Genomic DNA, 23317 nt, shown 5'->3' with positions numbered 1-23317 from the left:
AGGCCAGTCCAGATTTAAGCATCTAAACTTGATCGATTACTATTGCACTTGGACTATAACTGTTATTGTGATTTTTTGTTAGTAAAAACTGCTTAATAAAATGGACAGCAAATAAGCATATGTGAACTTCTGTGCTTCTTGATTAGCCTATAGTCCTATAACGTAGTCAAAAACACAATATCAAATAAATTAGCACCATGCTTATGTACTGAGCGTTTTCATTATTAGCGAATCCTGATTAAGTTTTGCAATGGAACACGCTCATTTAGATTTTAATCCGCCCCTACTTCGAATCTCGAATGCACATATATACTGCAATAAAAATTGCTGTTTATGAAAGTATATCACGATAAGTTACAGTAACGAATAAATTTTTTACCAAAAGTAGGTGTTTCGAATTCAGTACTGTATCTTGACTTTTATGTTCAAAAGTCGGGCACTTCTAAAAACGACAATTTCGCTTTTCTCTAAACTGCCCATAGCAAGTTCTACACTTTGACAAAAATAAATATGGCAACCCTAACGATTTCTAAATAACCTTGCTTGCAGCGCTTGCATCATGCATAATTACATGTATATAATCTTGCTGACCGACGTTGTTAGAAAAAAAATAATTGTTTTTTAATCTGCTAATTTTGGTGGTTATAGCGAATTGGCAGTAAGCTACATTGCGGTACATTGGATATTTACTTGTGAAGTTGACGTTGCGTTTTCGGTTGCGGTGAGTCATAAATGCGAATAGCGGTAAATACTTCACGTGTTAAAACAACTGCTGTGAATAAGCAATATTTTTCCACACGGTGCGCGATTCAGTTGTAGCTTTCCATATATCCAGGCAGGCGACTAAATTGCAGAAATGAAGTTGGTAAGTACTTTGTCCAGTCTTTGTTATTCTATTCTATTCAAAGGCTAAGTAGAGAAGTGGAATGTGGCAAAGCAACTTAGGCACAGTCTGAAACTGAAAGTAGAAGTATATATACTTGTTCTAATGTTAATTAAATTTATGTGTTACTAGTTGGAGAAGCTGCAGGAATCCCATGTGCACATAAAAGATGAATCTAGTGTATATGCAAAGTTGGAAGCGTTATTTAAAGGTGGTGCAAGCTCTTTGCAGGTAAATAATAATGTGCAATGCGGTAATATTGATTGGAAATTTTGCTGTTTTTGGGGTGAGAAATCCTTCGCTCAACAAGATGAAATAATAGTTTTATTATATGCTCAATTAATTCCAACTCCCCCCTTCACCGCACTTTCCAATCTGGGCTGTAAGTTTGTGAAATACTACAGTACTGATAACACTAGGGATAAATTTTGTAAATTCCGACGCTATTATTTACTAAGTTTTCACTATTTATCCAGTAAAAATTGAAATAGGTTACTATGCAAACTTCAATATTATGTTATGTATATAATAAGAAAATACAGTAGTAGCTGCAAGATAAATTATCATTTAAAAAGTAAACATCTCAAGTGATGAAAGCTAAAAATGGAAATATGTCTATGCATAAGAAAAGTCTATGAAGTCAATGAATTCACGATGAACTCTAACACGTGTGGCGCTTTCAGTAGACATCAAATACTACTATTATAACAATATAACTTAGAGATCATGCTACAATACGCTGTATAGGTGCAGGCTTAACGCTTCATTTCAGACTAGCATTAAGATCTATTACACTGTAGGTTTAAATCTGTAAATAATCGTTGACAGTCTATGCAACAAAACTATGTGACAACAGACCTGCATTGGGTATTCAGTTCCAAAGAATTTTCTCAGTTCGTAGATAAAGATTGTGATTCATAACATACCATTGAAGCAAATACTTTGTTAGTTTCTCAAAGAGTTAAAGAAAGTTCGAAGTTTAAATACAGCACATATGAAGATATAGGCGTTTGTTGTTGTTTGTGGATTGGTGTGAGAGCAAAAAATAAATTTCATATTTGCTGAACATACAAATTGGCTTTGAATGCGCCAAAGTGATTGAAAAGCTGAATATCAAACATTTTTATATTCTCGTTAACACATACCTTGCAAGCAAATTTAGACTGAACCTTTTATTTTTGCAAAACTGGCAGAAAACTAATAACATTAATGGTTCGTTGATATGGTGGTTACTGGTCACTTCTTAGTTGCACCAAATCTAGCTAGTTAAGATAAAAGTAATTTTGTTTATTAGATTATCAGTGACTTTGACATGACTTTAAGTCGATATTCAGTCAATAATCAACGATGCCCCAGTAGCCATGGTTAGTAATTTTTGTTTGTTGGTTTAATTGAGTTTGTTTAGTGTTGAGCATACTTTTTGGTGTATATTTCTCTGTTTGTACTGTTAGGTATTTCTGTGCAACTCTTTAACCCCATTAACCAAAGAATTTTGATTTTTCTTCAGGAATTCTGGAAGCTGGCATGTGTTTGTCTGCCGAGGCAAAAGAACATTTACACGAAACAAACAAAAAGTATCGGGCAATTGAAATAGACCCACATATGTCACCTGATGAAAAAATACCCTATATGCTGGAATGGTATAGTTTTGATTATGCACTATTTTAGGAACTTTCAAACAAATTGTTTTTACAAAAAACCATAGAATTTATTCCATGTATTTTTGTAGGTGGGGAAAAGCCCACTCAGCTATGGGCAATGTAGTGATTAGCAAATCAATGATCAAGAATGCTGTAGCTACCTCAACTGCCATGCTAAAGTAAGTCATTGTTTCAATTACAAGTAGTCTACATTAAGCGTTTTGTGCTGTGCTTGACCTATTGACTGCCACAACAAAAAAGCCTAGGACGCCAGTGATTGGCTGTCAAAATTGACTAACTATTTTACAATCATGTTTTGAGCACATAGCAACTACTACTTGACGTTTTACATTTTTTGCGACCAGCAGAAAGAGCCTTTATGTCTTTCTTAGGTGCATAGAATTTGTAGTTATATTCTTAATAAAGTTATGAAACACAAAGTGAAGTCAGAATCGCAATAACTGGTATAGTTGTAGTTGGCTGTAGAAACTAATTCTCTTTTGATGAGCTGCTGTTTAAAGCTTTGTCTTTTGACCACCCATTAATTTGTTTAGAGATGGCTGTTCTGAACTCTTTAACACTCTTCACAAACATTCTGTACCACTTTTGGTATTTTCTGCGGGACTGGGAGATGTTATTGAAGAAGTAATTCGACAGAAATCGCATTTCCATCCAAACATGAAGACTGTGTCCAATTTTATGAAATTTAATGAAAAGGTCAGCTTTGAAGTTTGTATTACACTTTTGTTTGCAAATACTTATCAAACATCCTGCTACAAGTCCATGTCACATATGAATTTGTTTAAATTACATCAATAAGACCTTGTCCAACTTGTGCATGACTATATAAATCTGGAAATCTTTTAGATTTATGGTATTAATTTTATCAACTTACTTAACCTTTGCCTTATAAAACATTATGTAAATATTTTTGCAGGATATAATGGTTGGATTTGATGGCTTGCTAATACACAGTTTTAATAAAAACGAAGGTGCTCTAGTACACTCAGAATATTTTGAAGAAATCAGTCATCGACATAACATAATTTTACTTGGCGATATGATGGGAGATTTACATATGGCTGATGGAGTTCAGAACATTAATTCCATATTAAAAATAGGATATTTAAATCAAAATGTATGATATGTTTATCGTTTATACTTTAAAATATCTTGACTCTCATTTTTGTAGATTCAATCTTTTTTTAAGGTATTTCTATTTCCTGTAATCGTTTTACTTGTCTTATTTTCAGGATCCAGTGGCTCTGGAAACGTATAAGGACGTATGGGACATTGTCCTTGTTGAAGATCCAACAGTGAATATAGTTAATGCTATTGTTTCAAATATTATTAGCAATGATGGTTGAAAATATCTTGAGCTTCAAATGATAGTGTGATTTTAATCTTCTGCTTTGTCTTTCGCAGAAAATCCGTTTAGTCAAAACTTTGTTGAAATGTCTATGGTAGCTTGTCATAATAGCCATTTAAATGTTTTCATACTGATACATTTTTATCGGTTTACTTCGTTTAGTCATCTTCTGGTTTGTCCTTTATTTTTTAGCTAAGTTTGTACAGTAATTTCTATGAACCTTTCGCTCTGTTGTTTCAGTGGTGTGTGTCAATTAGTTTGGTTATCATGCATTTTTATATTCAGTAGAACATGCACAAAGTCTTCGGGGTCCCAGTCCACATGCTGCTTTTTACTATAGCCTGACTATTCATCAAATCGTTAAATGTCTATTTAACTTCCTGTTTGTCATTAGATGGCTTGCTGTCATCAATCCTGTTGCAGATCGGTTTTTATGACAAGTTAGGTTTGGTGGTTTTACTGGTATACTTTTTGAATAATTTTTAGCCAGTGAATATTGACGGATTTGTGCTGTGTAACAGGCACACCTGTCTGCCTTGTTATTTTGCTTACTTTCAGTTTTTCAAACCAGTTTATCTAAATTCTAAACTGTATCTATTCTAAAATGACGATTACCTTGCATTTGCATTATCGTAGAATCGGACAGAACATAGCACTAGGACACTCCAGTAGAGAAAGGGAAGGGTATAATCGTTGTATTCTTAGGTCAGGATCGTATTTAACCCTTAAACAGTAATTGAGGGCCTGGAAGGCCCGGTGAGAAAGAAAATTCTTTTATTTTTTGGTTTTAAGAGCTGTTGCTCCAGAAATGCCTTAAATAGTGTCGTTTGCAAAACTTAAAACCGAAGTGTAAGGATTAATGAGTCCAAAAAAAATTTTGTTGGCTAAAAACAAAAGCACACCTCAAATTGCAATTTAGGGCCTCGGAGGCCCGGTTCTAGTTTAAAGTAAACTTTAGAATTATAATTAATCAATGTAAGTTACATTCCATTTGTACAGTGAATCTCAATAAGATGAGTTCTTTTTTAGGTGCACAACAAAAATATGTCATAACAACCAAAATATATCATATATGTGCATAGTTAGGTGAAGTATTGCTAACCGGGTTTACGAGATGCTTGGAGTGTCTGTGGTTAGAGTTGTGTTTGTCAAACACTCATTCATTCCTGTTGCTACATCCATGCATTATATAGGCAACTTTGGCCTAAAATCATTTTCTCAAAACGAATACAGCCGATGTAATGAATCGAGAAACTATTGACTTACTTTTTCATATTATTTTAGTATTGGGCCTGAGAGGCCCGTAATCGCTGTTTGTGTTACAGAACAGTAATTACAGTATAAGGGTTAAGAAATACCTATTTCAATTTTTTAAATGTTAAAGTTAATATACTTTGCAATTTAATTGTAATGCATAGCCACGATAACTTATAACACATTCAGCGAATTAAGACACGTCAGAGAACACAGTTTAGAATTAAACAAACAAAAGCCAGTCTGCTGCAGTCTCATGGTTGGATCAAATTTAACGAACTTTTCCCGGATTGGTTGGAAGACATTCTAGGTTGGCTTTGTGTGGATTGATAAACCATTTTCCGGACAAGTCGTCAAGATTTTTGCACTCCATGATGGCTTTATTGGATACCTGAAAATGATAAAGGTAAAACAGTACCAAGTATAAAACACTCGTTTTGCAATACTTTTGACTACAGTTATCAAAAGATTATACCGTCTCTAATGTAGTGTATCTGGCGTGGTGATGATCTTTGGTCGGATTATTATCCGCTCGATTGTAACAAGCAATCATCATCCACCGCCTCCTGTCGCTGTTGTTCTGGTCGCTTCTATGAAGTAGGTTGCAGTGAAAGATCAATCCATCACCGGGATCCATTTCGACGTGAATTTTTTCCATTACTTTTTCAGCCTGAATTTGCACAAAACCATTTCTCGTGCTATCATGCGAGCGTTTTATTACAAGTAGAACAAATAAAAGACCTCGTAGACTCTCTCTATATCCGCACCAGCCTGGTCTCCCACTCTACCGTGCTCAATTCGTCCCATTCTATGGGATCCTCGAAGTACCTGCAGGCAACCGTTTCCGACGTCAGCTCGATCAATAGCGAACTGAACGGAGATAAGGTCGGGGAACATGACTCCGTTGAGATACCAATACCTGTAATTTATCGACGTTAATCTTGGTTTATGGAAAGACGTGGTTCATTTAGGTTGCATTTGTACATCAAATTTCAGCGATTGGTTTGTTAACAAAAATTCCAGCAGAAAAATCATAATTTATTGGAAAAATTTAAATTGATATTTTTTAGCTCATGACCAAAGTTTTACCCGTAATCTTGATGCCACTGAAAGGCCCCTCCAGTTCTCGGTTCTTTCTGCACGATTTTCGTGTGATAGTGATACACTTCACCTCCAATTAGCTGGTTAAATTACGCAAATTAGACACTGCATGTGCGATAATTTTGCGCTAATCACCGGAGCCAAGAAATATGAAAAGGAAACTATAAGTAAGCACTGGGCAGCGTGCCTTCTTTGATAGACATTAAATGAACAAGCTAATCCTGGGGTGGGATTTGTTGTAGCCTACGTTCTTGTTTACGTCGGGTAGCTCACAGCTTTCAAAATCGTTAGAACAAACATTCAAACTCACTGACATAGTGAACGTAATAACAGAATTTCACTATGCTTTGTAAGAAGGAAAAAGAAGCTCAACCTACTTCTTGGCAGGTATTGACGACTTTCTCACAACGATTGATCATTCCGGTCAAGTCGTTCCCTGGATGATTCCAGAGTGTGAGTCGTATATTCCGACCGTCACCGTCCCCTTGATCGTACGACTCACCCATTACTGCTGACTCGGGTCGTTCCAGACTACTTCGCAACTTTATCACTTCGGCATTGGTCAACAGGTTTCTGGAAAATGTTTCAGATAAATGTATATGTTGCCTGCAACAGGGCTCACTTAAAATTTTTGGACTATTTGCACTATGAAAAGCAATTTGTTCAACGGTAACTAATGAGCCTACTTTACAGTATAGCCCGGTGGTTCTCAACCTTTTTTGGTTTACGGCACCCTGCAAACAACCAAAAGATTTGGCGGCACCCACAGTCAAACCAAAAAGTTTCTGAATTAAATAAAAATAATTTTCGCAACCGTTTTCCTGGACTAGTGATTAGTGCGCAATAACTTGCGGCACCCTTGCGAAACGTAAATGGCACCCCGGTTGAGCGGCACTATAGCCTTTGGCCAAAAAGTGATCAATAAGTGACTTTTATCCCGCCTTATTGCCCTATACTGTGCTAACTGTTATACAACAGTATTCATCAATCTTTGCAGCTTTTAGACCTTGATTACATAGATATATTGTCGCTGTGAAATAAAAGCTCCTCACCTTACAATTATGAATCCATTTTTCCAAAAATCTTCTTTCATTCCATCAGTGACGATCAGAGGTTTTCCTTCAACAAACTGATACACAGGTAAATCTACAAAAATATCTTGAAGTTTTATAGCCCATATATTTAGGCCTACATTTGCAAACGAAACACTATCGCAAGCAAGTTATGCAGCGTGTATAAAGAAAGCGCTAGTTTACTGAAATCAATTGTTCTGCATAGTTCTAATAAATTAATGATACCTTTTGCTTCCATACTTGAACGTGCAACAATCGCGTAAGCAGTAGGCTCAAGCTCTGAGCTTATTTAAAACACTTCTGTGAGTTTTAATCGCTAAGCAAATGCATAAATTTACGTACGCGATAAATATAAACTTTTGCCCCTGTGTACTTTGTGGTCGAGTAATGTTATGTGCGAACAGCATGTTTGAGAACGTTATATGGGATACTTTTTGTAATTATTAACCCGGCGTTCTACTTGGTTAATCTAGCAGACAAATGGAAATCTTTCACCAGACCGTTTTCATTGAGATTATAACTTGCAGTCAGCGTTGATTTCTTGTCAACAATGATGGCGCGAGTGTAGGAGGTTTAGGTTGCACTCTCCTCCGGATTCTATTTTCCAGCTAGGATCTTAATCCCAATGTCAGAGTAATCCATCAAGATTTGCAAGATTCCCAGGCACGTATAGGCTTAATAAGCATCCTGTAGCTATACACACAGTTTAACAATTTCATTCAATACTATAGCCAAAAATGACCAACGTTTTAAAATTATGCTAAACTATTAGAACTATTACTGACAAATTCCAATATTTGTGCTGCTATCTCTTGTTTAGTGGTGTTATTCCGGTTGGAGTCTATTTACTAATGTGTTTACTTGCAACTGCAACAGTTACTTAATGATGCTAAGTGTATGGCTTTGTGACGGACACTGTCACCTGTCAGATCTTTGTTTAACGATATTTTTAGAATTTTATGTCCTGTAGCCAGGGGTGGGCAGAACCGCGGTACCATAGCACCGAATTACTGTACCACGGTACATTTTCAGTACCGATACTGGTATCGTCGGAACTTTTGAAAAAAAATAACGAACCTCTATACCGAATCCCTTTTTTCAAGAAATTTCAGTCGGTCTCGGTACTTGGTACTTTTCAGGCGATAATTTCAAAATTTTAACAAATATGTTTTCAAAAATACATCATGTTAATTAATCCTTAATACTAATTTTAGCATCTGTTGATCTTTTTAATCTAGAAATGTCAAGTAAAATTAATGTCACATATGTTTTGGCCTGGAGTAACCTTTACCAGGGGCATAATAGCGGCAAACATTGCATTTGCAGCAGCAGCATCTTTTACACAAAAAGTACCGGTACCGAGGACCGACAAAGTACCGAACTACTTTTTTTAAATAGTACTGAATCGTCGGTTCATTTTTTGCCAATACCGATACCGTTACCGACTGTACTTTCAAAGTACCGACTGCCCCCCCCCTCCCCCAACCCATGACTATTCGTTCAGTTACTGTAGTAATATTGAGATCATTGGTGTGCGTCTTTGGTTGTTTGCGCAAATATAGACTGATCACATCAGACTATACACAGGTGGTTTACGACTATCCGATCGTCTTCCTGTAAAGCTATCTTAGGGACCAAACTAGCAGAGTAAAGTCACTCAAAGTTTTTATATATTGAAGCAGCTTAACCTATGCAAGTGTCAATGAGTTGATATGTAATTATATACCTCCATCATTAACCTCGCGCTAAAATAAATATGAAACTAACAAGTAGGCCTACATTGTATATTTGTAAGTTATACGTATTGACTATATTGACGTATTGCGGAGACAGTTTTAGAAAAGCTTAGTAAGAAAGAAAGCTATCTTGTATTGAGCCAACGCAAAGTTAGGAAGACTCTTTCTTTCGTTTCAAGCACAGCTAGCTGTTTGTGGTGATGGTTTTAAATATTAAACCAAGGACTTATATAAAAAGGTATAGGTTAACTGACCTATATAGCCTACATAAATATATTAAAAACTTGGCAGTAAACCCCAATTCTGAGGTTTCCTTAACCGAAAACGGCTAATTCGATATTTGCTCAATGTAAAATTTAGTTTAAAACAAGTTATTAATTTATAAACTTTTTAAGAAACTCATGTACAGTAAAATTTTTGCCAAAACGTAAAAAATTGAACGCCAGCAAACAACTAAAGATTCACCCGATTCGTCTGCTTTCCGCCCATTGAAATGGGTAGAAATGCGGTAATATTTTCCCATTCGAATGGCAGAAAGTATGCCTTTCTTACCCTAAAGTAAGAAATATGCATTTGGAATGAGGAGATGTTTACTTCGGCAGAAATATGGTTTGTGGGAAACCCCATTGCTGAAAGCAGGTCCATTTTAATGGGCGGAAAAATAGACGAATGGGGTTCACAAACCATACTTATGCCGAAGTAAAATTCTCCCCATTCAAAAGGCATATATCTTACTCTAGGGTAAGAAAGGCATACTTTCAACCATTACAATGGGAAAAAATTCCCGAACTCTGGACCATTTTAATGGGCGCAAAGTAGACGAATGGGGTGAAAGATTTTAACCCAAAGTTTTTTACAAAAAATGGGAGTATTTGTGTATGTCATAGTGAAATTGTTTACATGTCACTTTTTATATAAATATGCAGTAACTTGTTGTTTGTGTTTTGTTTAAATACGTTTATACAAATATACTTTTTTAAATTAGTATTTTGGTGCAAATTCGCTTCAGTTGGACGAGTATTTATTGGATTTTAGAAACTAATTTTATGCAGGCAATTATGTCAAAAAACATGCATCTAAAAGTCTTACTAAGATTAATTGGAGCAAGGCGGGATGATTTTTTCTTTTCCAGGGTACGTCGGCTGCAAAACGGATTGAGGACCACTAGATTGGCTTGCTTTCCGCTTGATCTGCAGCAAGAGGAACCCTGATTCCTGTGGGCAAGATTGCGTACGTTGCACCTAAGATCAGTAAACTATTGTAACAACACAGTGTCTAATGTGTAATGGCAGTCGGTACCGGTAGCTTGCAAAAAATATACCAACGGTACCGATATTTTGTACTGTTTGAAAAACACAGTTCGGTACTTTGTCAGTCACTTACACTACACCGGTACTTTTTGTATTGCGAATCCTGCGCTGCACGTGCAATTTTTGCCTTCTTTGTGGTCCCGCTATAGGTTACTCCAGGCCAAAATAAAGATATTTGACCTCACTCCTTGCAACTTTATTAGACAGTTGTAGATTACATAAGAAAGGCAAACGCTAAAATTGCCATCAAAGTTTAATTAAAATGAACTTTTGTTAAATTTATTTCCCAAAACCTTGAAAAGTACCAATTATCGGGAATGAATGAAATATCATGAAAAAAATAATTCGGCACTTTTTTCAAGAATACCGACGGTCCTGATATCTGTAGCTTACTGAAGAAAAAAACGTGGTAGCCTACAGTAATACGGTACTGCCCACCTCTACTATTGTGTAGGCTATTGTTATTTAATCTCCGTCGTCTTTATGGTTTCGTAAATGGCGAGCCAAGTTAACCATGTGGGCCAGGAAATAAACAATATCTAGACTACGCGAAAAAAAGAAGATGGCGTTACGTAAAGATATATAGGAAAACTAAGAAATTTCCACGTTGCAGGCGCACAAGTTACAGCTTGGTTGGTCGTGATGACAAAACGTACGACGCACGTATAGTTACATCAATGCACCCTTTTTAACGTTGCACGTATCGTACATAGTATGGTAACCATTTCATATTCTGAAACGTGCACTCTGAAACCATGTCCTTAAACAGGCACCAAACCATGAATACTTCAAGAACAAATTTTTATGATATGGTTGGATATGATAATATGGTTATTATGATAGTAATGTGATAATATGGTTGGATATGATCACGTTGGACAATTCTTATCATGTAATTATATAATATTTCAATTTTAGCAGATTTTATATGTAATGGTATCTAAGGATCAAAAATTAATAGGAGCCCGGAATATATTAAACACTTTTTTCATTTCCTTTAAGGCTTTTTTGAGTTTAGCTTGAATAAGCAAAACAATTCCCAACTGCGGGACAACCCCTTACTGCATCACCGACTTCATTAGTTCAAGTTACTCCTATTCACCATTAGGCAAACTGATTTTCGTTGATAGAAGACTTACAGAGGCCAGAAACTTTTGTTAATTTTTTTGTTTCATACGGATAAATGGGTAAAGAGTTTTGTATTAGAAGATCAGCAAGAAAAGTTTTCTTGGTTTTATTTGTACTTGAAGCTTATTGTGCTCTGTCAAAAAGTAACCCTATTGGAAACGGAGATGCGGAAAAGGTAAGATCTGTTTTAGGCTTCCACTTTTTCACCGAAAAACTGTACGTTTGAAGCTATTTTTTCCGGTTTCTTGTTAACTTAGCTTAAAAATTATAAGCTGATAGCGTAAACTTAATGTAAATCTAATTTAAACATAGGTTTTATGGGTTTAGTGGTTGTGCTAATTGTTACCAGCAATTATTACCTTAATTATTTTTGAGCACGTTACAACCCTTTTCGGCTTTGTCACTTTTTCTCGTTCATTGGCGTGTGTTAGGAACAACTGGCTTGATTTTTTGCCCTTACCGCACTTTTGACGAAAAATATATGATTAACTGATAGCTAGCTTTAAATAACCCTGACTATATGGCAGTTTTCGACATGAACTCGTGCATGTAAAGCCGAGAATTCTGACATGCATTGGAACCTCAATTTTTTGTTTATTTATTATAAATTGGCGTTCCGGCGACCAGTTTTTCTTTGGTTATTTGTTATAAAAAAGCGTTAAAGTAAAAATATTTGGCATCCACATCGTTAAACCTCATACATGCAGGTGCCACACTTTCCTCTGTTATAGTAAATAACTAGGCTAGGCTAATGTCGGTTTGATAGTGGAACGATTAGTAGGACTAGCCTATAGAGTGCTAGGCTTTTGAGTCGTGTTCAATACTCAGTGACGCTACCATTGACATTGAGCAAGGCTTGAACCATAGTGGAAAGTGTGGTCACTTTCTCAGAGGATGAAGATTCCAGGGGTCCAGTATACAAATGCATCCTGTGGTTGTGCACTTGCATATTAGATCCGTTTACAGTACCATTTTAACGGAAAACAACTATTCGCGTATTTTTTTGGGTCTAGTGCTAAAGTGCACAACCACAGGATGTATTTGTATTCTAGACGCCAGCTACTCAAATTGTGATGTCTTATGGTTGTGCACTTCTTCACTAGGCCCTTTTTTTCTTACTTAGTTATTTAACCTCAATAATGGATTTTCTGAAATACTATGCATTGAAATAGCCTAGTCACTTTCTTAATTTTTCTGTTACTTTTCTTAAAGCTTATATAGTATTAACTATTCAGGTTTTATCGATTTCCAAAGCATGTAGCTGAGAAAGTAACGCATTTTTAAGTAATTGTTGATAGATTGTTTTCTAGTCTGGTTAAATATACATTTACAATTAATATATTTACAGAATAACGGAAATAAACCTCATGAGCAAGTGCAAGCTGTCATTCGCAAGGCTTCGTCAGACATCAAAAAGTCACCAAAGAACAGTGACCATGGCAAAGGTACCAACAAAGCAATTGGACTAAGTGGTTGCTTAATTTTCCTTCAGTATTATTTGTCCGTTTGATAATAAATCGATTTTGTGGACTCAGTGTCATATTGGTTGATTATATTGTAAAGTATGCGCACACTTGCATGACACTTTTCAGTATACCACTACACTATAATCTTTTAGCGAGCTCAGCAGGTAATAATGAACAAGCAAATGAGTTTAATTGTTGAACATCACTTATTGATAGATAAACAAAAATATTATGTTCCAGGAGAACTTATGCCACTACATTAAAATTTTGTTGCTGACTTCGCAATTTTTCATCGTTGATTTGCTATAATATAATTTCCAGTAAAAATTAATATTAAAAAACTGGCATTTGTTGAACATTGCACCAAGCAAGCTTAGGTGGTAAGTATGGCTTGAGTGATGAATAATCATCATTGAGTTTAAGGCATGCAAATAGTTTTCTCAGTTCAATGATAAATATTGTAACGCCATACTATAGGCTAATGAAGCTGTTACCATGATCATCAGGTGATGAGCTTTGCTGTATATGTTTTATTGTAAGTATATATGCATTGTTGTTAGCAATTTATTTATGCTTCTTTTGCTTATTGCAAAATTTTCCAAAGCTCATAAATATTTAGAAAAATTACGTGCAAATGTTGGTGGAATGCAATCAAAAGGTCTGTCAAATATGAAAGTTCGATTAGAAGGAAAAGTCAAGCAGGCTCAGGAAAGGGTAAATATTTGAGTATATTTGCAATATAACATATTTTCAAAATGACAAACTTTCGCTAACGTAGCTTCATTAAGTGTAAATTGTATTATTTTCTACTCATGCCACGACAAAATAATCTATGCCATAAATTGCACTTTGTTAGTATGTATTAGGTGCAAAATAATTCTTAAATGTAATAAAATGTCAGATAAGAAATAGTAATATATCACTGTGTTGTGGTTCCACGTCAACACAATCCATATAGCAGTTTGTTATCGATGATAGCACAATTGTGCTGGCGTCTTATGTTTTAAAAGCAATAAACAGATAACACCCTAGTAGAGTTTTTTATTATTTTTCAAAAACTTTAGCTTTCTTCATTAGGTGAAGAAAGTGATTAATGTGAATTATCAAAATAACTAAAAATGTTAAACCTAAATCCATCAACAATTTTCTGTAAATAGTTTTGTTTGTCGCTATGTAGGTAAATATAAGCAAGAAGTTGTCCCATAAAGAAAAAGAATTCAAACTTCATGTTCTTGAAATGTTCCTTGAGGAAATGAGGGAAAGCGAAAAGGACATGATTGAAGCTGAAGAAGGTGCAAGACTTAATCTTTTTGTCATTTTTCAAATTGTAATCAATCCATTGTTGTATCGAGCTATATTGGTTTATTTTTTTATTAGTTTTGTGTAATTTCGTTGTTTTTTTATCATTAATTGATCGATTTAGCGCTGCGGAAATCTCTCACAATGGATTTTTGGAATGCTAGCACTTTGCAGGAGAACAGCAGGAAAAGACTGGAAGCTTTGCGTGTGGCAACTTTAAAGGAAGAAAAAAGTTTCAACAGGTAGAATTTGATAGAGCTCTGAAATTATATTGACATAGTTTAAAAACTAATTAGTCTTATTATTTTACCTAACTTGTTAAAGGAAACAACCAGATTTGGGCTATGTTTGACAACACCATATATCATGCATTGCTGTTTAATTTTATTGCTTTATTTTTCAACGTTGAACTATCAGAATGCGAGAGTTTGAGGAAAGAATGAAAACTTACATGGATGAAACAAATAGCACCTCTTGGATGGGGGAATTATTTAAAGAATTGTCACAAGCTGCTGACCAACTTGAAAACAGAGTAGCTGAACATGAGTTCTCAGATAAAGAAATCAATCAAGTGGGTGACTTATTCACAGTCGATTATCACACCATCATTGTTTGTTGAATTCTAGTGCAAAATTGAATCGATTTTTAATTACTTTTGTTTCATGTAATATAAGTGTATATTGCTGTTGCTTTATCGTAAAAGATTATGTATCTTTTTGACTCCAGTAAGGTTTTTATCCTGTAAGGTTACGGCATTAATGCAAGTTAATAAATGCTAGTTTGTAATTTAGTTGAAAGGTGCCAACATCGAAGCTGTCCTTCACATAAAGGAAGGTATACGTGATTTTTACGGAGATCAAAATCTCATGGAGAGTGATGTTGAAGAGGAAATTTTGGAAGATGAGAAACAGGACCTCCTTATTGATTCTCACAATAACAAATACGTCTTGACAAAGTATTTACTTCATGATAGATACTTTTTTATACTGATTATGGCATCATCATTTCTCAGTTTAAGATATTTTTTACTGCTGCAAAGCGTCCCCCTAGTTTGTGGTAGGCAACAAGTATTGTTACATGCAAGATGTCATAGGTTAATTTTATCTTGTATAATGAAACTATGTGACTTGCGTTTTACTAGGTTACAAGACAGTACTTCTCCATACGTGGACCATATACTTATTGTTGATATCATTGTGATATTGTTACTTTCTATTCCATTGGGATGTTTTTGTGAAGCTGTGGGTGTTCCCTCCCTGTTTGGTTATATCCTGACTGGCGTCATACTCGGTCCATCTGGAGCTAATTTTATTCAACAAATGGTACTGTTGTGATAATATGGTGTGGTATAGAGTAAGATGTTTTGTCATATCATAGTGATGACGTTCCATAATTGGTTCAAGTTTTTACACATTACAAGTAACCAATTTCTTTCTGTGGTTTAGGTTCAAATTGAAACGATTGGAGAGCTTGGTGTGTTTATGATCATGTTTTGTACTGGCATGGAATTTTCAGTTGATCGAATTCGTAAAGTTTGGAGAGTAGCAGTCCAAACACCAGTTTATACAACATTATTGATGGTTTTCACTGGTAATTATTGTCATAGTTTCAAATGGAAATAAAAACTAACTGAATTATACATCACTTATCTTCAAATTTTGTTTCTCATCGGACAGTTTGCACTATCACCTGTAGGTTTAGTGTTTGTATGCTTTTATTATGGGTATATAAATATTTCTCATGTGAACATACGTCAACTTTTTTAATTGCAAAATTTTATTTCGCATGTCCAGGGGTGTTCATTGGTTCAATTGTAATAAAAGGAATACCAGTGAGTGAAAGTGCATTTATTGCTGCCTGCCTCTCACTGTCAAGTACACCGTTGGTTACAAGGTTTCTGCAAGGTAGAATTGTGTTCACGTTTTGCGTAACTGTGGCTTTTCAGCAAATGTAAATTTCACTAACTTTAACATTAGGAGGATCTAAAGACAACGGAGCTTTAGAGTATTCCAGCATCCTGCTTGGGGTGTTGGTTGTTCAAGATGTACAGCTAAGTCTAATGATTTCACTTATTCCCGGTTTGGCCACTCATCGTGCCGGGGAGAGGTATACTATTACAACAAGTTCCAAGTAAAATAAGAAACAGGATATAGTTTGGCACTCTTAAGGTTAACTTTATGTTTTTCGACACGAGCTCTCGCAAGCATAAGCGTGCTTCTTCAGGTGTACTGCGAAATCGAAATGAAGAAGCAAGCTTATGCTTGCGAAAGCTCGTGTCGAAAAATATAAAGTTAACCTCAAGAGTGCCAAACTATATCCTGTTTCCTATTTTACTTTAAAATTTTGTTAACACGGCTCAGACAACATCAACAATTTCAGAGAAACTTTCCTTTTTCCTTTCTTATTTTAAGCTCGTAGTTTATTGTCTTGTATTTAACGTATTACCCTTTGCGCAAAACGTTTTGTTACTCTTATGTTTTCCTTTTAGTATCAAATAATCTCGGTTTGTTTTTGTAGTAATGGTGATGTTTTTCTTCATTTCACTCTTGCCGTCCTGAAAACACTGACCGCAGTCGCTCTGGCGGTGTTGGTCAGCTTCCTGGTGATACGTTACATCATGCCCCATTATACACGTCACATGATGAAGCAAAGCCGTGAACATCAACTCCTGGCAGTGGTAAAGATTTGGTCATCCTCGCTTCTCATTTTTTATTGTGTGCCTAACTCCTAACTAAGTAGCCTACTCTAAGGTAATTTGAAAAAAAGGCCCTTTGAAATGGCATTGTGTTTTTTTTTCTTTGCAGTTGGCCGTTATGTTGGTTTATCAGCTTTTTACAAGCTATTTAGGAATATCCATGGAGCTTGGTTGTTTTATGGCCGGTGTGGTCATATCGCAGTCCATACATCAACCTGTAAGTTAGAAGGCGGATGCTTGTTCTATGTAAGATTACACATCACTCGTATGATTTTCAACTTTTTTGTGTTTCAGGCTTTAGAACAAAAGATTCTTGCTATTCACGATTACCTTAGTGTCATATTCTTTGCTGCTATCGGCTTCCACGTCTTTCCTTCCTTTGTGTTTGTTGAGCTCACGCTGTTAATCACCTTAACGGCGTTTGTGGTTGCCGGTGAGAACCTGTGCATACACGTGCTTTTATCAAGCTAAATTATATGCAGTATGTGTACAAATTCACACCGACTTAGCAATGCAATCATAAAAACATACGCTGTTTTACGCAGGCAAGTACCTGGTTTATTCGGTGGTGTTGAATTGTCTTCTTCATGGACAAGCCCGGAAGTTAAAAGTGGTCATCTCAGCCGGTTTAGCTCAAGTGTCCGAGTTTTCTTTTGTTTTGAGTAGCAGAGGAAGGCACTTGAAGATAATAACCCGCGAGGTACCGATCATGTGTTCCAGCGAATCAAGCTTTCAATTTTGTTTTCTTTTGTCTGTTTTGTTGTAAATAACGTACTTCAACAACAAAATTCAAATAAGCACAAACCTACGATATATGTTTGATCAAGAACTGAATTTTGTAATTGGATAAATCATCATAGTTTTGCTGACGCAAGCGTGCTGAAACTTTTGTAAACTTGTCTGAAAAACCGGTTTATCATCATTAAATTTTTGCGCGTGTGTTAAAACTGATCTTTCATGTTGTGGCACCTCGACCGGGTTATTCATATTTCACAGCATACCCACGGGCGGTCTTGCAGTCTGTGCAGTGTCGTACTGAAATACTGTCGTGCACTTTATGCGTTTGGGATCACTGCCTGCTCCCCGTCAGTACTGCTACGTACTAACATTTGATACTACGCTTACATAATGCACAAATAATCAAAACCATGGCTTTAACAATAACGTACTGTATATTCAAATGCAAAAGATTTAATTAAACTTCCAATATAGGCAATATCCAATGGCGTTGTATGATCTCATACTAAGTATACTAATAACAACTAGTAATCGTTTTTATCAATAACATTTTTTTTCAGATCTATCTACTCATATTGAGCGTGACTACCCTTAGCCTTATAATGGCTCCGTTGTTATGGAAACTGTCTCTATGGAGTTACCGGGTCCGTAACCCATCCGTTCACGTCAGTTGACCATCAAGGGCATTTTGATCACAGCCCTGTGCTAAATGTTACATTACTGCAGTTGAAGAAATGCTGCCGATTGTTGTCTTTTTCCGTATTATACCTTAGTTAACTTCTACTGTGCAATGGCGCGAGGTTTTGGTGTTTTTGCTTACCTTCTCTTCCCAGCCGTTAAGATACGATTTTACTATACTTAGTGACATGTGCAGTCATTTTTTATTTCGGTAGAAAAACGACATTTTGTACTTAGATAAGCGCTGAAAGCTCTATTTTACACAACTATTTGTCCGCTTTTGTGTTTTTACAAGTTATGCATCGTCGCATTTCTTTACAATACCTTCTGACTGTAGTTAATTGAATTATAGTATTTATTTATTTATTTATGTAGGTTTTTTTGTTTCAATTTGCCTTTACTTTTGATATTATTTGTAAAGTAGTTTATTCACAAACTGAAGCGCTGTGTAAAATTCCAGTCAACACAAGATTTTGTTTTCATACGTACTCTTATGTTCCTGTAGCGCGATGGGATGCAACAGTGTTGTGCCCTTTTGATAATATTTTGGGGTGCCAAATCTATTTGTATGCATACACAACGTAATACTCGGACCATGGTAATGTTGTGCAGTGCTAGTTCATTTTATTTGTTCACTGAATCCGATTTAGCGTGTGTGGTACTGAATGCAGCATTATGCAGGTAAATGTAAAAATAGACAACGTGGCTGCTGTTAAGTATTATGGAAATTTCCTTTTGTACTTATTCATATAGTGATATCTCGATAGACCAATGTTTGTATTGCTGTGTAACTTGTTCACCTAACAGCTTACATGCTATATGTTTGTTACTGTTTATGGCTACTAAGTGGTGCTGGTTACGCATTGGTATCATAAAAGCAAGTGATGCGCTAGTCAATATTGTTTACTCTCATAAGGTTTTATCCGGGACACTGTATTGCTTCATTTTATCCTCGCACTGCGTATTACTTCGGTTTTTGTTTTTGATTCTTTCTCGGACATTGGTGCTGTCATTACTTAGCATTCATAGGTCGAGCAGGATATTGAAACGTTATGTACAGTAGATTACACTAATTACTGTGGTACTTAGGGGCGCCATGTAGTTGTTTCATCTTGCAGTCTACTCTTTTGTAGGTATAAAACATCTGATATGCACTATTGTTTAGATTGCAATTTCACTGTTCACAAGCGATGCAGTTTATCATTAGTCTGGAGTATATTGTAGAATTACTTCCAACTAATTTCAGGTATATATTGGGTAAATTGTTTATTTATTCTTATGCTAATGTCAAATTTAGCTTATTTTTTGCATTTCTAATTGCAGTTAAACAGCTTGCACATATAATAAGTTGGGAGAATGTAAGTGGAAATAAATTTCGATTATATCTGTTCACATTTTTAAGATTTCTCTGTTACTTAGTGGTGTTTGCAAAAACATTGGCTATTTTTCCACCTAATCAATAAATCTATTAATTATTTTTCGTCATTGAGGGTAGTACAAGGGTAGGTTTGATAATACAAGTCCAGTTGCTATTAGCATGCATTAGTGCATGGAAAAAAGTTTTACAAATTCAAAAAGGCTTAAACCTCTTAAAAAATAGTGATGGTAATAATAGCTCCCATGGCCACTAAATCCAAAAATAGAGAAACAAAATTTAGTTTATATATTAAAAGCAGAAGAGCAGGTGGTGTGTTCAAGCAACATGGTTGGATATAGCTTCAATGCTGCACATCAGCGGATAGAAAAGGGAACTCAGTGCCAGGCAGAACCTGGTCATGTAAATAATTTTGGAGTTGGTGACGAGCCCCAGTATATGCAGCTATGTTGATGACGATCTTTCGTAAATACGATATGTCGGCATTGCCATTGCTGCTCGTTGCATGTTGGAATTTTCTTTGGTGGGTACATGGACAGTGATGTATGGAACCAGATACCATTGCTGTCCAATATAGATGATGGTACTAATTTAAAAGGGAAAACCTGTTTTTCTGAAACCCGGTGAATCCAAAGATGTCGGCTATCAATTTGCAATCCAGTAACAAGATCCGAGATATGTGTGAAGACTCATATCTTGGAAAATTTGATACAAAAGGGACCGGCAGTAATTGCAATAAATAAGCCTTTGAATACATTTGATTTTAGAGTATATTTAGGTTAAATTCTTTAGTTTTCTATCCGCATCATCTTATAATTTAATCTCAAAGTGCTTGTCAAGCAAATTAATTTTGCACGCACTGGATGCTGACTGTCCTACGATGGACCATGAGTTTTGCAAATACAGATATATTGGTCGATTGAAAAACTTGTGCAGAAAAACAGCTCTTATAAGCTACACTACTGTTAACTTTGGTAGAAAACACAGCCATTGACAGTAACTACTAACTAGAATTAGATGGTAACTTCATTGCAACTACAGTATAATAGGTTTTATGCAGACAAATGTGGTCAAAACTCATTACTTTTGAGTTAATCACTTAACATTAAAAGCAAACAAGCATCCTTGAGTGAAATACACGATACATATTTAGGTTTAATAAAAAAGAAAACAATAAAACTAAGAATTTTAAAAGAAACAAAAGCGTTTAATGCAACATATAGCACTGCTTGCTTTTGTAGTGTATCGCAATGCAAAATAATAAAGGCCTGCAAAAAACAATAAAGTGCAAAACGTTGTCACAATGTGACAAAGAATTGTTATGAAGAAGCAAAATAACATTTAACTTTTTTTTTAAATATAGGTCTTTTGACTGATTTACGAGAAGTTTTAGATCAATATAGGCAGATCATTTTAAATTTTGATCATGTATATCTATTATATTTGATAGTCTATAGTTTGAGTAAAGTTTTTTATTGCTGCAGAAAAAGCAACAATTGTTTGGATTTTCCTGCAAACTGCAACAGCTGGAAGAATTTATTAAAAAATTTTTTTAAGTGAAGAGGTGGAGGCAATGATGGACGTTTGACTTTGAACATGGTTACTTTTTTAATTTCTAATAAATCATTAAAGGATACAGGAAATTATCTACTGTCCATCTACAGTAACGTAAATAAAATTTCATGAGAATGTGAATGTGAAATAAAGAGATCTGTGCAGCTTTATTTGAACAGGCTTAATTTTTCTGGTCTTTGGCAAGTTAGTTTTTAATTTACGCAATAAACAGTTCATTCGTGCAAACCTGGCATTTACTGCGTTGGGCTCGTAATACTGCTAAATGTTGGCTAACATTAGGCAATTTTTAAAACAGTTTATTAACTCAGGTGTGCGATACAAGTCAGTGGGCAATGATATTTTCAATCATGATGCGATGATCGCTAGGTGGTGGTAAGAGTGGAAAGTTCTTAGTTTGTGATTTTAAGAATTTATTATTTATTACAGTAGTGGACCTACCACAGTACTTGAAAGACTGATTTTGTCATTTGCATTTGTATTTCTGCAAGTTCACAATCACAGCAATATTGTGTATTACAATTCAAGGGTAAATATCATAAAATCTGCATTAAACTTGTGTTTGTTATGCAATATTCCGGTAGGTTGCTCTTTTTGTCTATGAGATTTCCGCACGTAGCTTTTCAGCTATCTGGGTTTTATCTTCTTCTGTTTTGTGACGTCACTTAACGAAAAACATTTGAACGTGACGTTCGATACGCATGACAACACACCAGTAACTCAGTCACCTACGCTTAGAGCTTTAGAACATGTTAGACATGCGAAACTGGTTGTTAGCCTGCTTGGTAAGCGTATTTCTGAGTTGAAAACGATTTCAGTCAGTAATGGAGATTCCGTCTGTCGTAGAAAGAAATTCAATACCATTTTTAGCGGTAGGGAAGCTAGTTTGTTTGAGTAAGACTAATCTTTTAAAGTGAAACGTTTACAAACCACGTGCTCGGCCGTACGCCGGGGTTATGTTTTGTTTTGTTAGCTTTTGTAGTGTTTTGAAAGCGACACATGTACCGGTTTGATAGCCAGACCCACTGAATTGGCATGACATGAAGGTAGATTACTAGCATACAAGCTTCTTTCTAGGCGTGTTTTATTGAAAATGTGATTATGATGGTGATGACTTTTGGTTAGCATTTTAAGATCTGCATTTAGAAGTAGTTTTGTAGCTGCAAGAAACCACGTATTTTCAATATTCGCTATATTTCAGGCTGAAGGTTTTAATTCAGAATTGGGTCTGGTGTAGAAATGCACAACCACAGGATGCCTTTGCATGCTAGACCACAGCTACTGAAATTGTGACGTCATCTGGTTGTGCACTTCTGCACTAGACCCTCAGAATCTTTATTTTGCATTCAAACCTGCCTTGGTGAGCCAGGTTGTAGTGATTTATACGAACGTCATGCGACTATCATAATGCATTTGTGTATTAGTAATAGTGGCATGGTACTGGATCGATTGTCTTTTACTACCAACCATTACCAACTTATATTTTCAATTAAAATATTTTCCTACAATTTCTTGCTTCGTTTGATTGGTTTAGGCCCATATATTTTGGGTGTTAGCGTTACTTACAATAATACCTCAGAAATCGAACGTCTCTGAAGTCAAACAACTCGAAATCCAAACAACCTTTTTAACGAAATCTTGCCCTCGAAGTCGAGATTGTCTCCGAGCTCGAACGTAATTAACGATTGTATGAGCTAACTGCAAACGCAACGCAGCCATTCACGAATATGATCTTTTTGAAAATCAGTTTGCAATTTTACCTTTTGCGCGTTTTTTTCATTTTCATTTCTTGTTTTGAGACACATTGCTTTGGAAGTCGAACAATTTTTCAATCCAAGAGTCTCCAGGAACGAATAAGTTCGAGTTGTGAGGTTTGACTGTATTTCTAAGTGATATATGTATTGTCACAGTACTGTTACTGGTATTTGGAGGAGAGTGGCGCAATATATTAATTAAGACTGGCCACTGGATCAGGCATAGATTGCTCTTTGTTTATAAAT

The 23317-nt window shown here is 35.6% G+C and overlaps 3 protein-coding genes across 3 annotated transcripts; 2 read left to right on the top strand and 1 right to left on the bottom strand.

Annotated features, from left to right (window-relative positions):
• Nucleotides 1-557: 557 nt before the first annotated feature.
• On the top strand, nt 558-4511 carry LOC143450467 (cytosolic 5'-nucleotidase 3-like). The gene is made up of 8 exons (XM_076951028.1): nt 558-865; nt 1016-1114; nt 2178-2247; nt 2391-2523; nt 2613-2702; nt 3078-3240; nt 3461-3661; nt 3777-4511. Exons 1-8 carry the CDS (start codon nt 857-859, stop codon nt 3888-3890), a joined length of 879 nt encoding a protein of 292 aa, XP_076807143.1. The 5' UTR covers nt 558-856; the 3' UTR covers nt 3891-4511.
• A 734-nt stretch (nt 4512-5245) lies between these two features.
• LOC143449550 (L-proline trans-4-hydroxylase-like) lies at nt 5246-7693 on the bottom strand. The gene is made up of 7 exons (XM_076949802.1): nt 7546-7693; nt 7300-7393; nt 6625-6820; nt 6236-6327; nt 5888-6065; nt 5622-5816; nt 5246-5537 (listed from the first exon to the last, which is right to left on the bottom strand). Exons 1-7 carry the CDS (start codon nt 7556-7558, stop codon nt 5418-5420), a joined length of 888 nt encoding a protein of 295 aa, XP_076805917.1. The 5' UTR covers nt 7559-7693; the 3' UTR covers nt 5246-5417.
• A 3786-nt stretch (nt 7694-11479) lies between these two features.
• On the top strand, nt 11480-19847 carry LOC143450204 (transmembrane and coiled-coil domain-containing protein 3-like). Its single transcript, XM_076950653.1, has 16 exons — nt 11480-11669; nt 12843-12939; nt 13580-13674; nt 14138-14252; nt 14384-14501; nt 14677-14830; nt 15051-15214; nt 15401-15581; nt 15705-15849; nt 16053-16163; nt 16236-16365; nt 16777-16936; nt 17064-17171; nt 17249-17387; nt 17500-17654; nt 18253-19847. Exons 1-16 carry the CDS (start codon nt 11550-11552, stop codon nt 18364-18366), a joined length of 2106 nt encoding a protein of 701 aa, XP_076806768.1. The 5' UTR covers nt 11480-11549; the 3' UTR covers nt 18367-19847.
• Nucleotides 19848-23317: the final 3470 nt, after the last annotated feature.

This window comes from Clavelina lepadiformis, chromosome 3 (genome assembly GCF_947623445.1).
Source record: "Clavelina lepadiformis chromosome 3, kaClaLepa1.1, whole genome shotgun sequence".
Taxonomy (NCBI): Eukaryota; Metazoa; Chordata; class Ascidiacea; order Aplousobranchia; family Clavelinidae; genus Clavelina; species Clavelina lepadiformis.
This window is presented reverse-complemented; position numbering and strand designations above follow the sequence as displayed.

Excerpts from the sequence above, each read along its gene's own strand:
- LOC143449550 (XM_076949802.1), bottom strand. Across the intron at positions 6,328-6,624 it reads TCGTCAATACCTGCCAAGAA|CTAATTGGAGGTGAAGTGTA; the intron begins GTAGGTTGAGCT and ends TAATTTAACCAG. Across the intron at positions 6,066-6,235 it reads CAGTGGCATCAAGATTACGG|GTATTGGTATCTCAACGGAG; the intron begins GTAAAACTTTGG and ends GATAAATTACAG.
- LOC143450467 (XM_076951028.1), top strand. Across the intron at positions 2,248-2,390 it reads ACGATGCCCCAGTAGCCATG|GAATTCTGGAAGCTGGCATG; the intron begins GTTAGTAATTTT and ends ATTTTTCTTCAG. Across the intron at positions 3,241-3,460 it reads TTATGAAATTTAATGAAAAG|GATATAATGGTTGGATTTGA; the intron begins GTCAGCTTTGAA and ends ATATTTTTGCAG.
- LOC143450204 (XM_076950653.1), top strand. The coding sequence starts at position 11,550 with ATGGGTAAAGAGTTTTGTATTAGAAGATCAGCAAGAAAAGTTTTCTTG. Across the intron at positions 16,366-16,776 it reads ACTCATCGTGCCGGGGAGAG|TAATGGTGATGTTTTTCTTC; the intron begins GTATACTATTAC and ends TTGTTTTTGTAG. Across the intron at positions 17,172-17,248 it reads CGCAGTCCATACATCAACCT|GCTTTAGAACAAAAGATTCT; the intron begins GTAAGTTAGAAG and ends TTTGTGTTTCAG.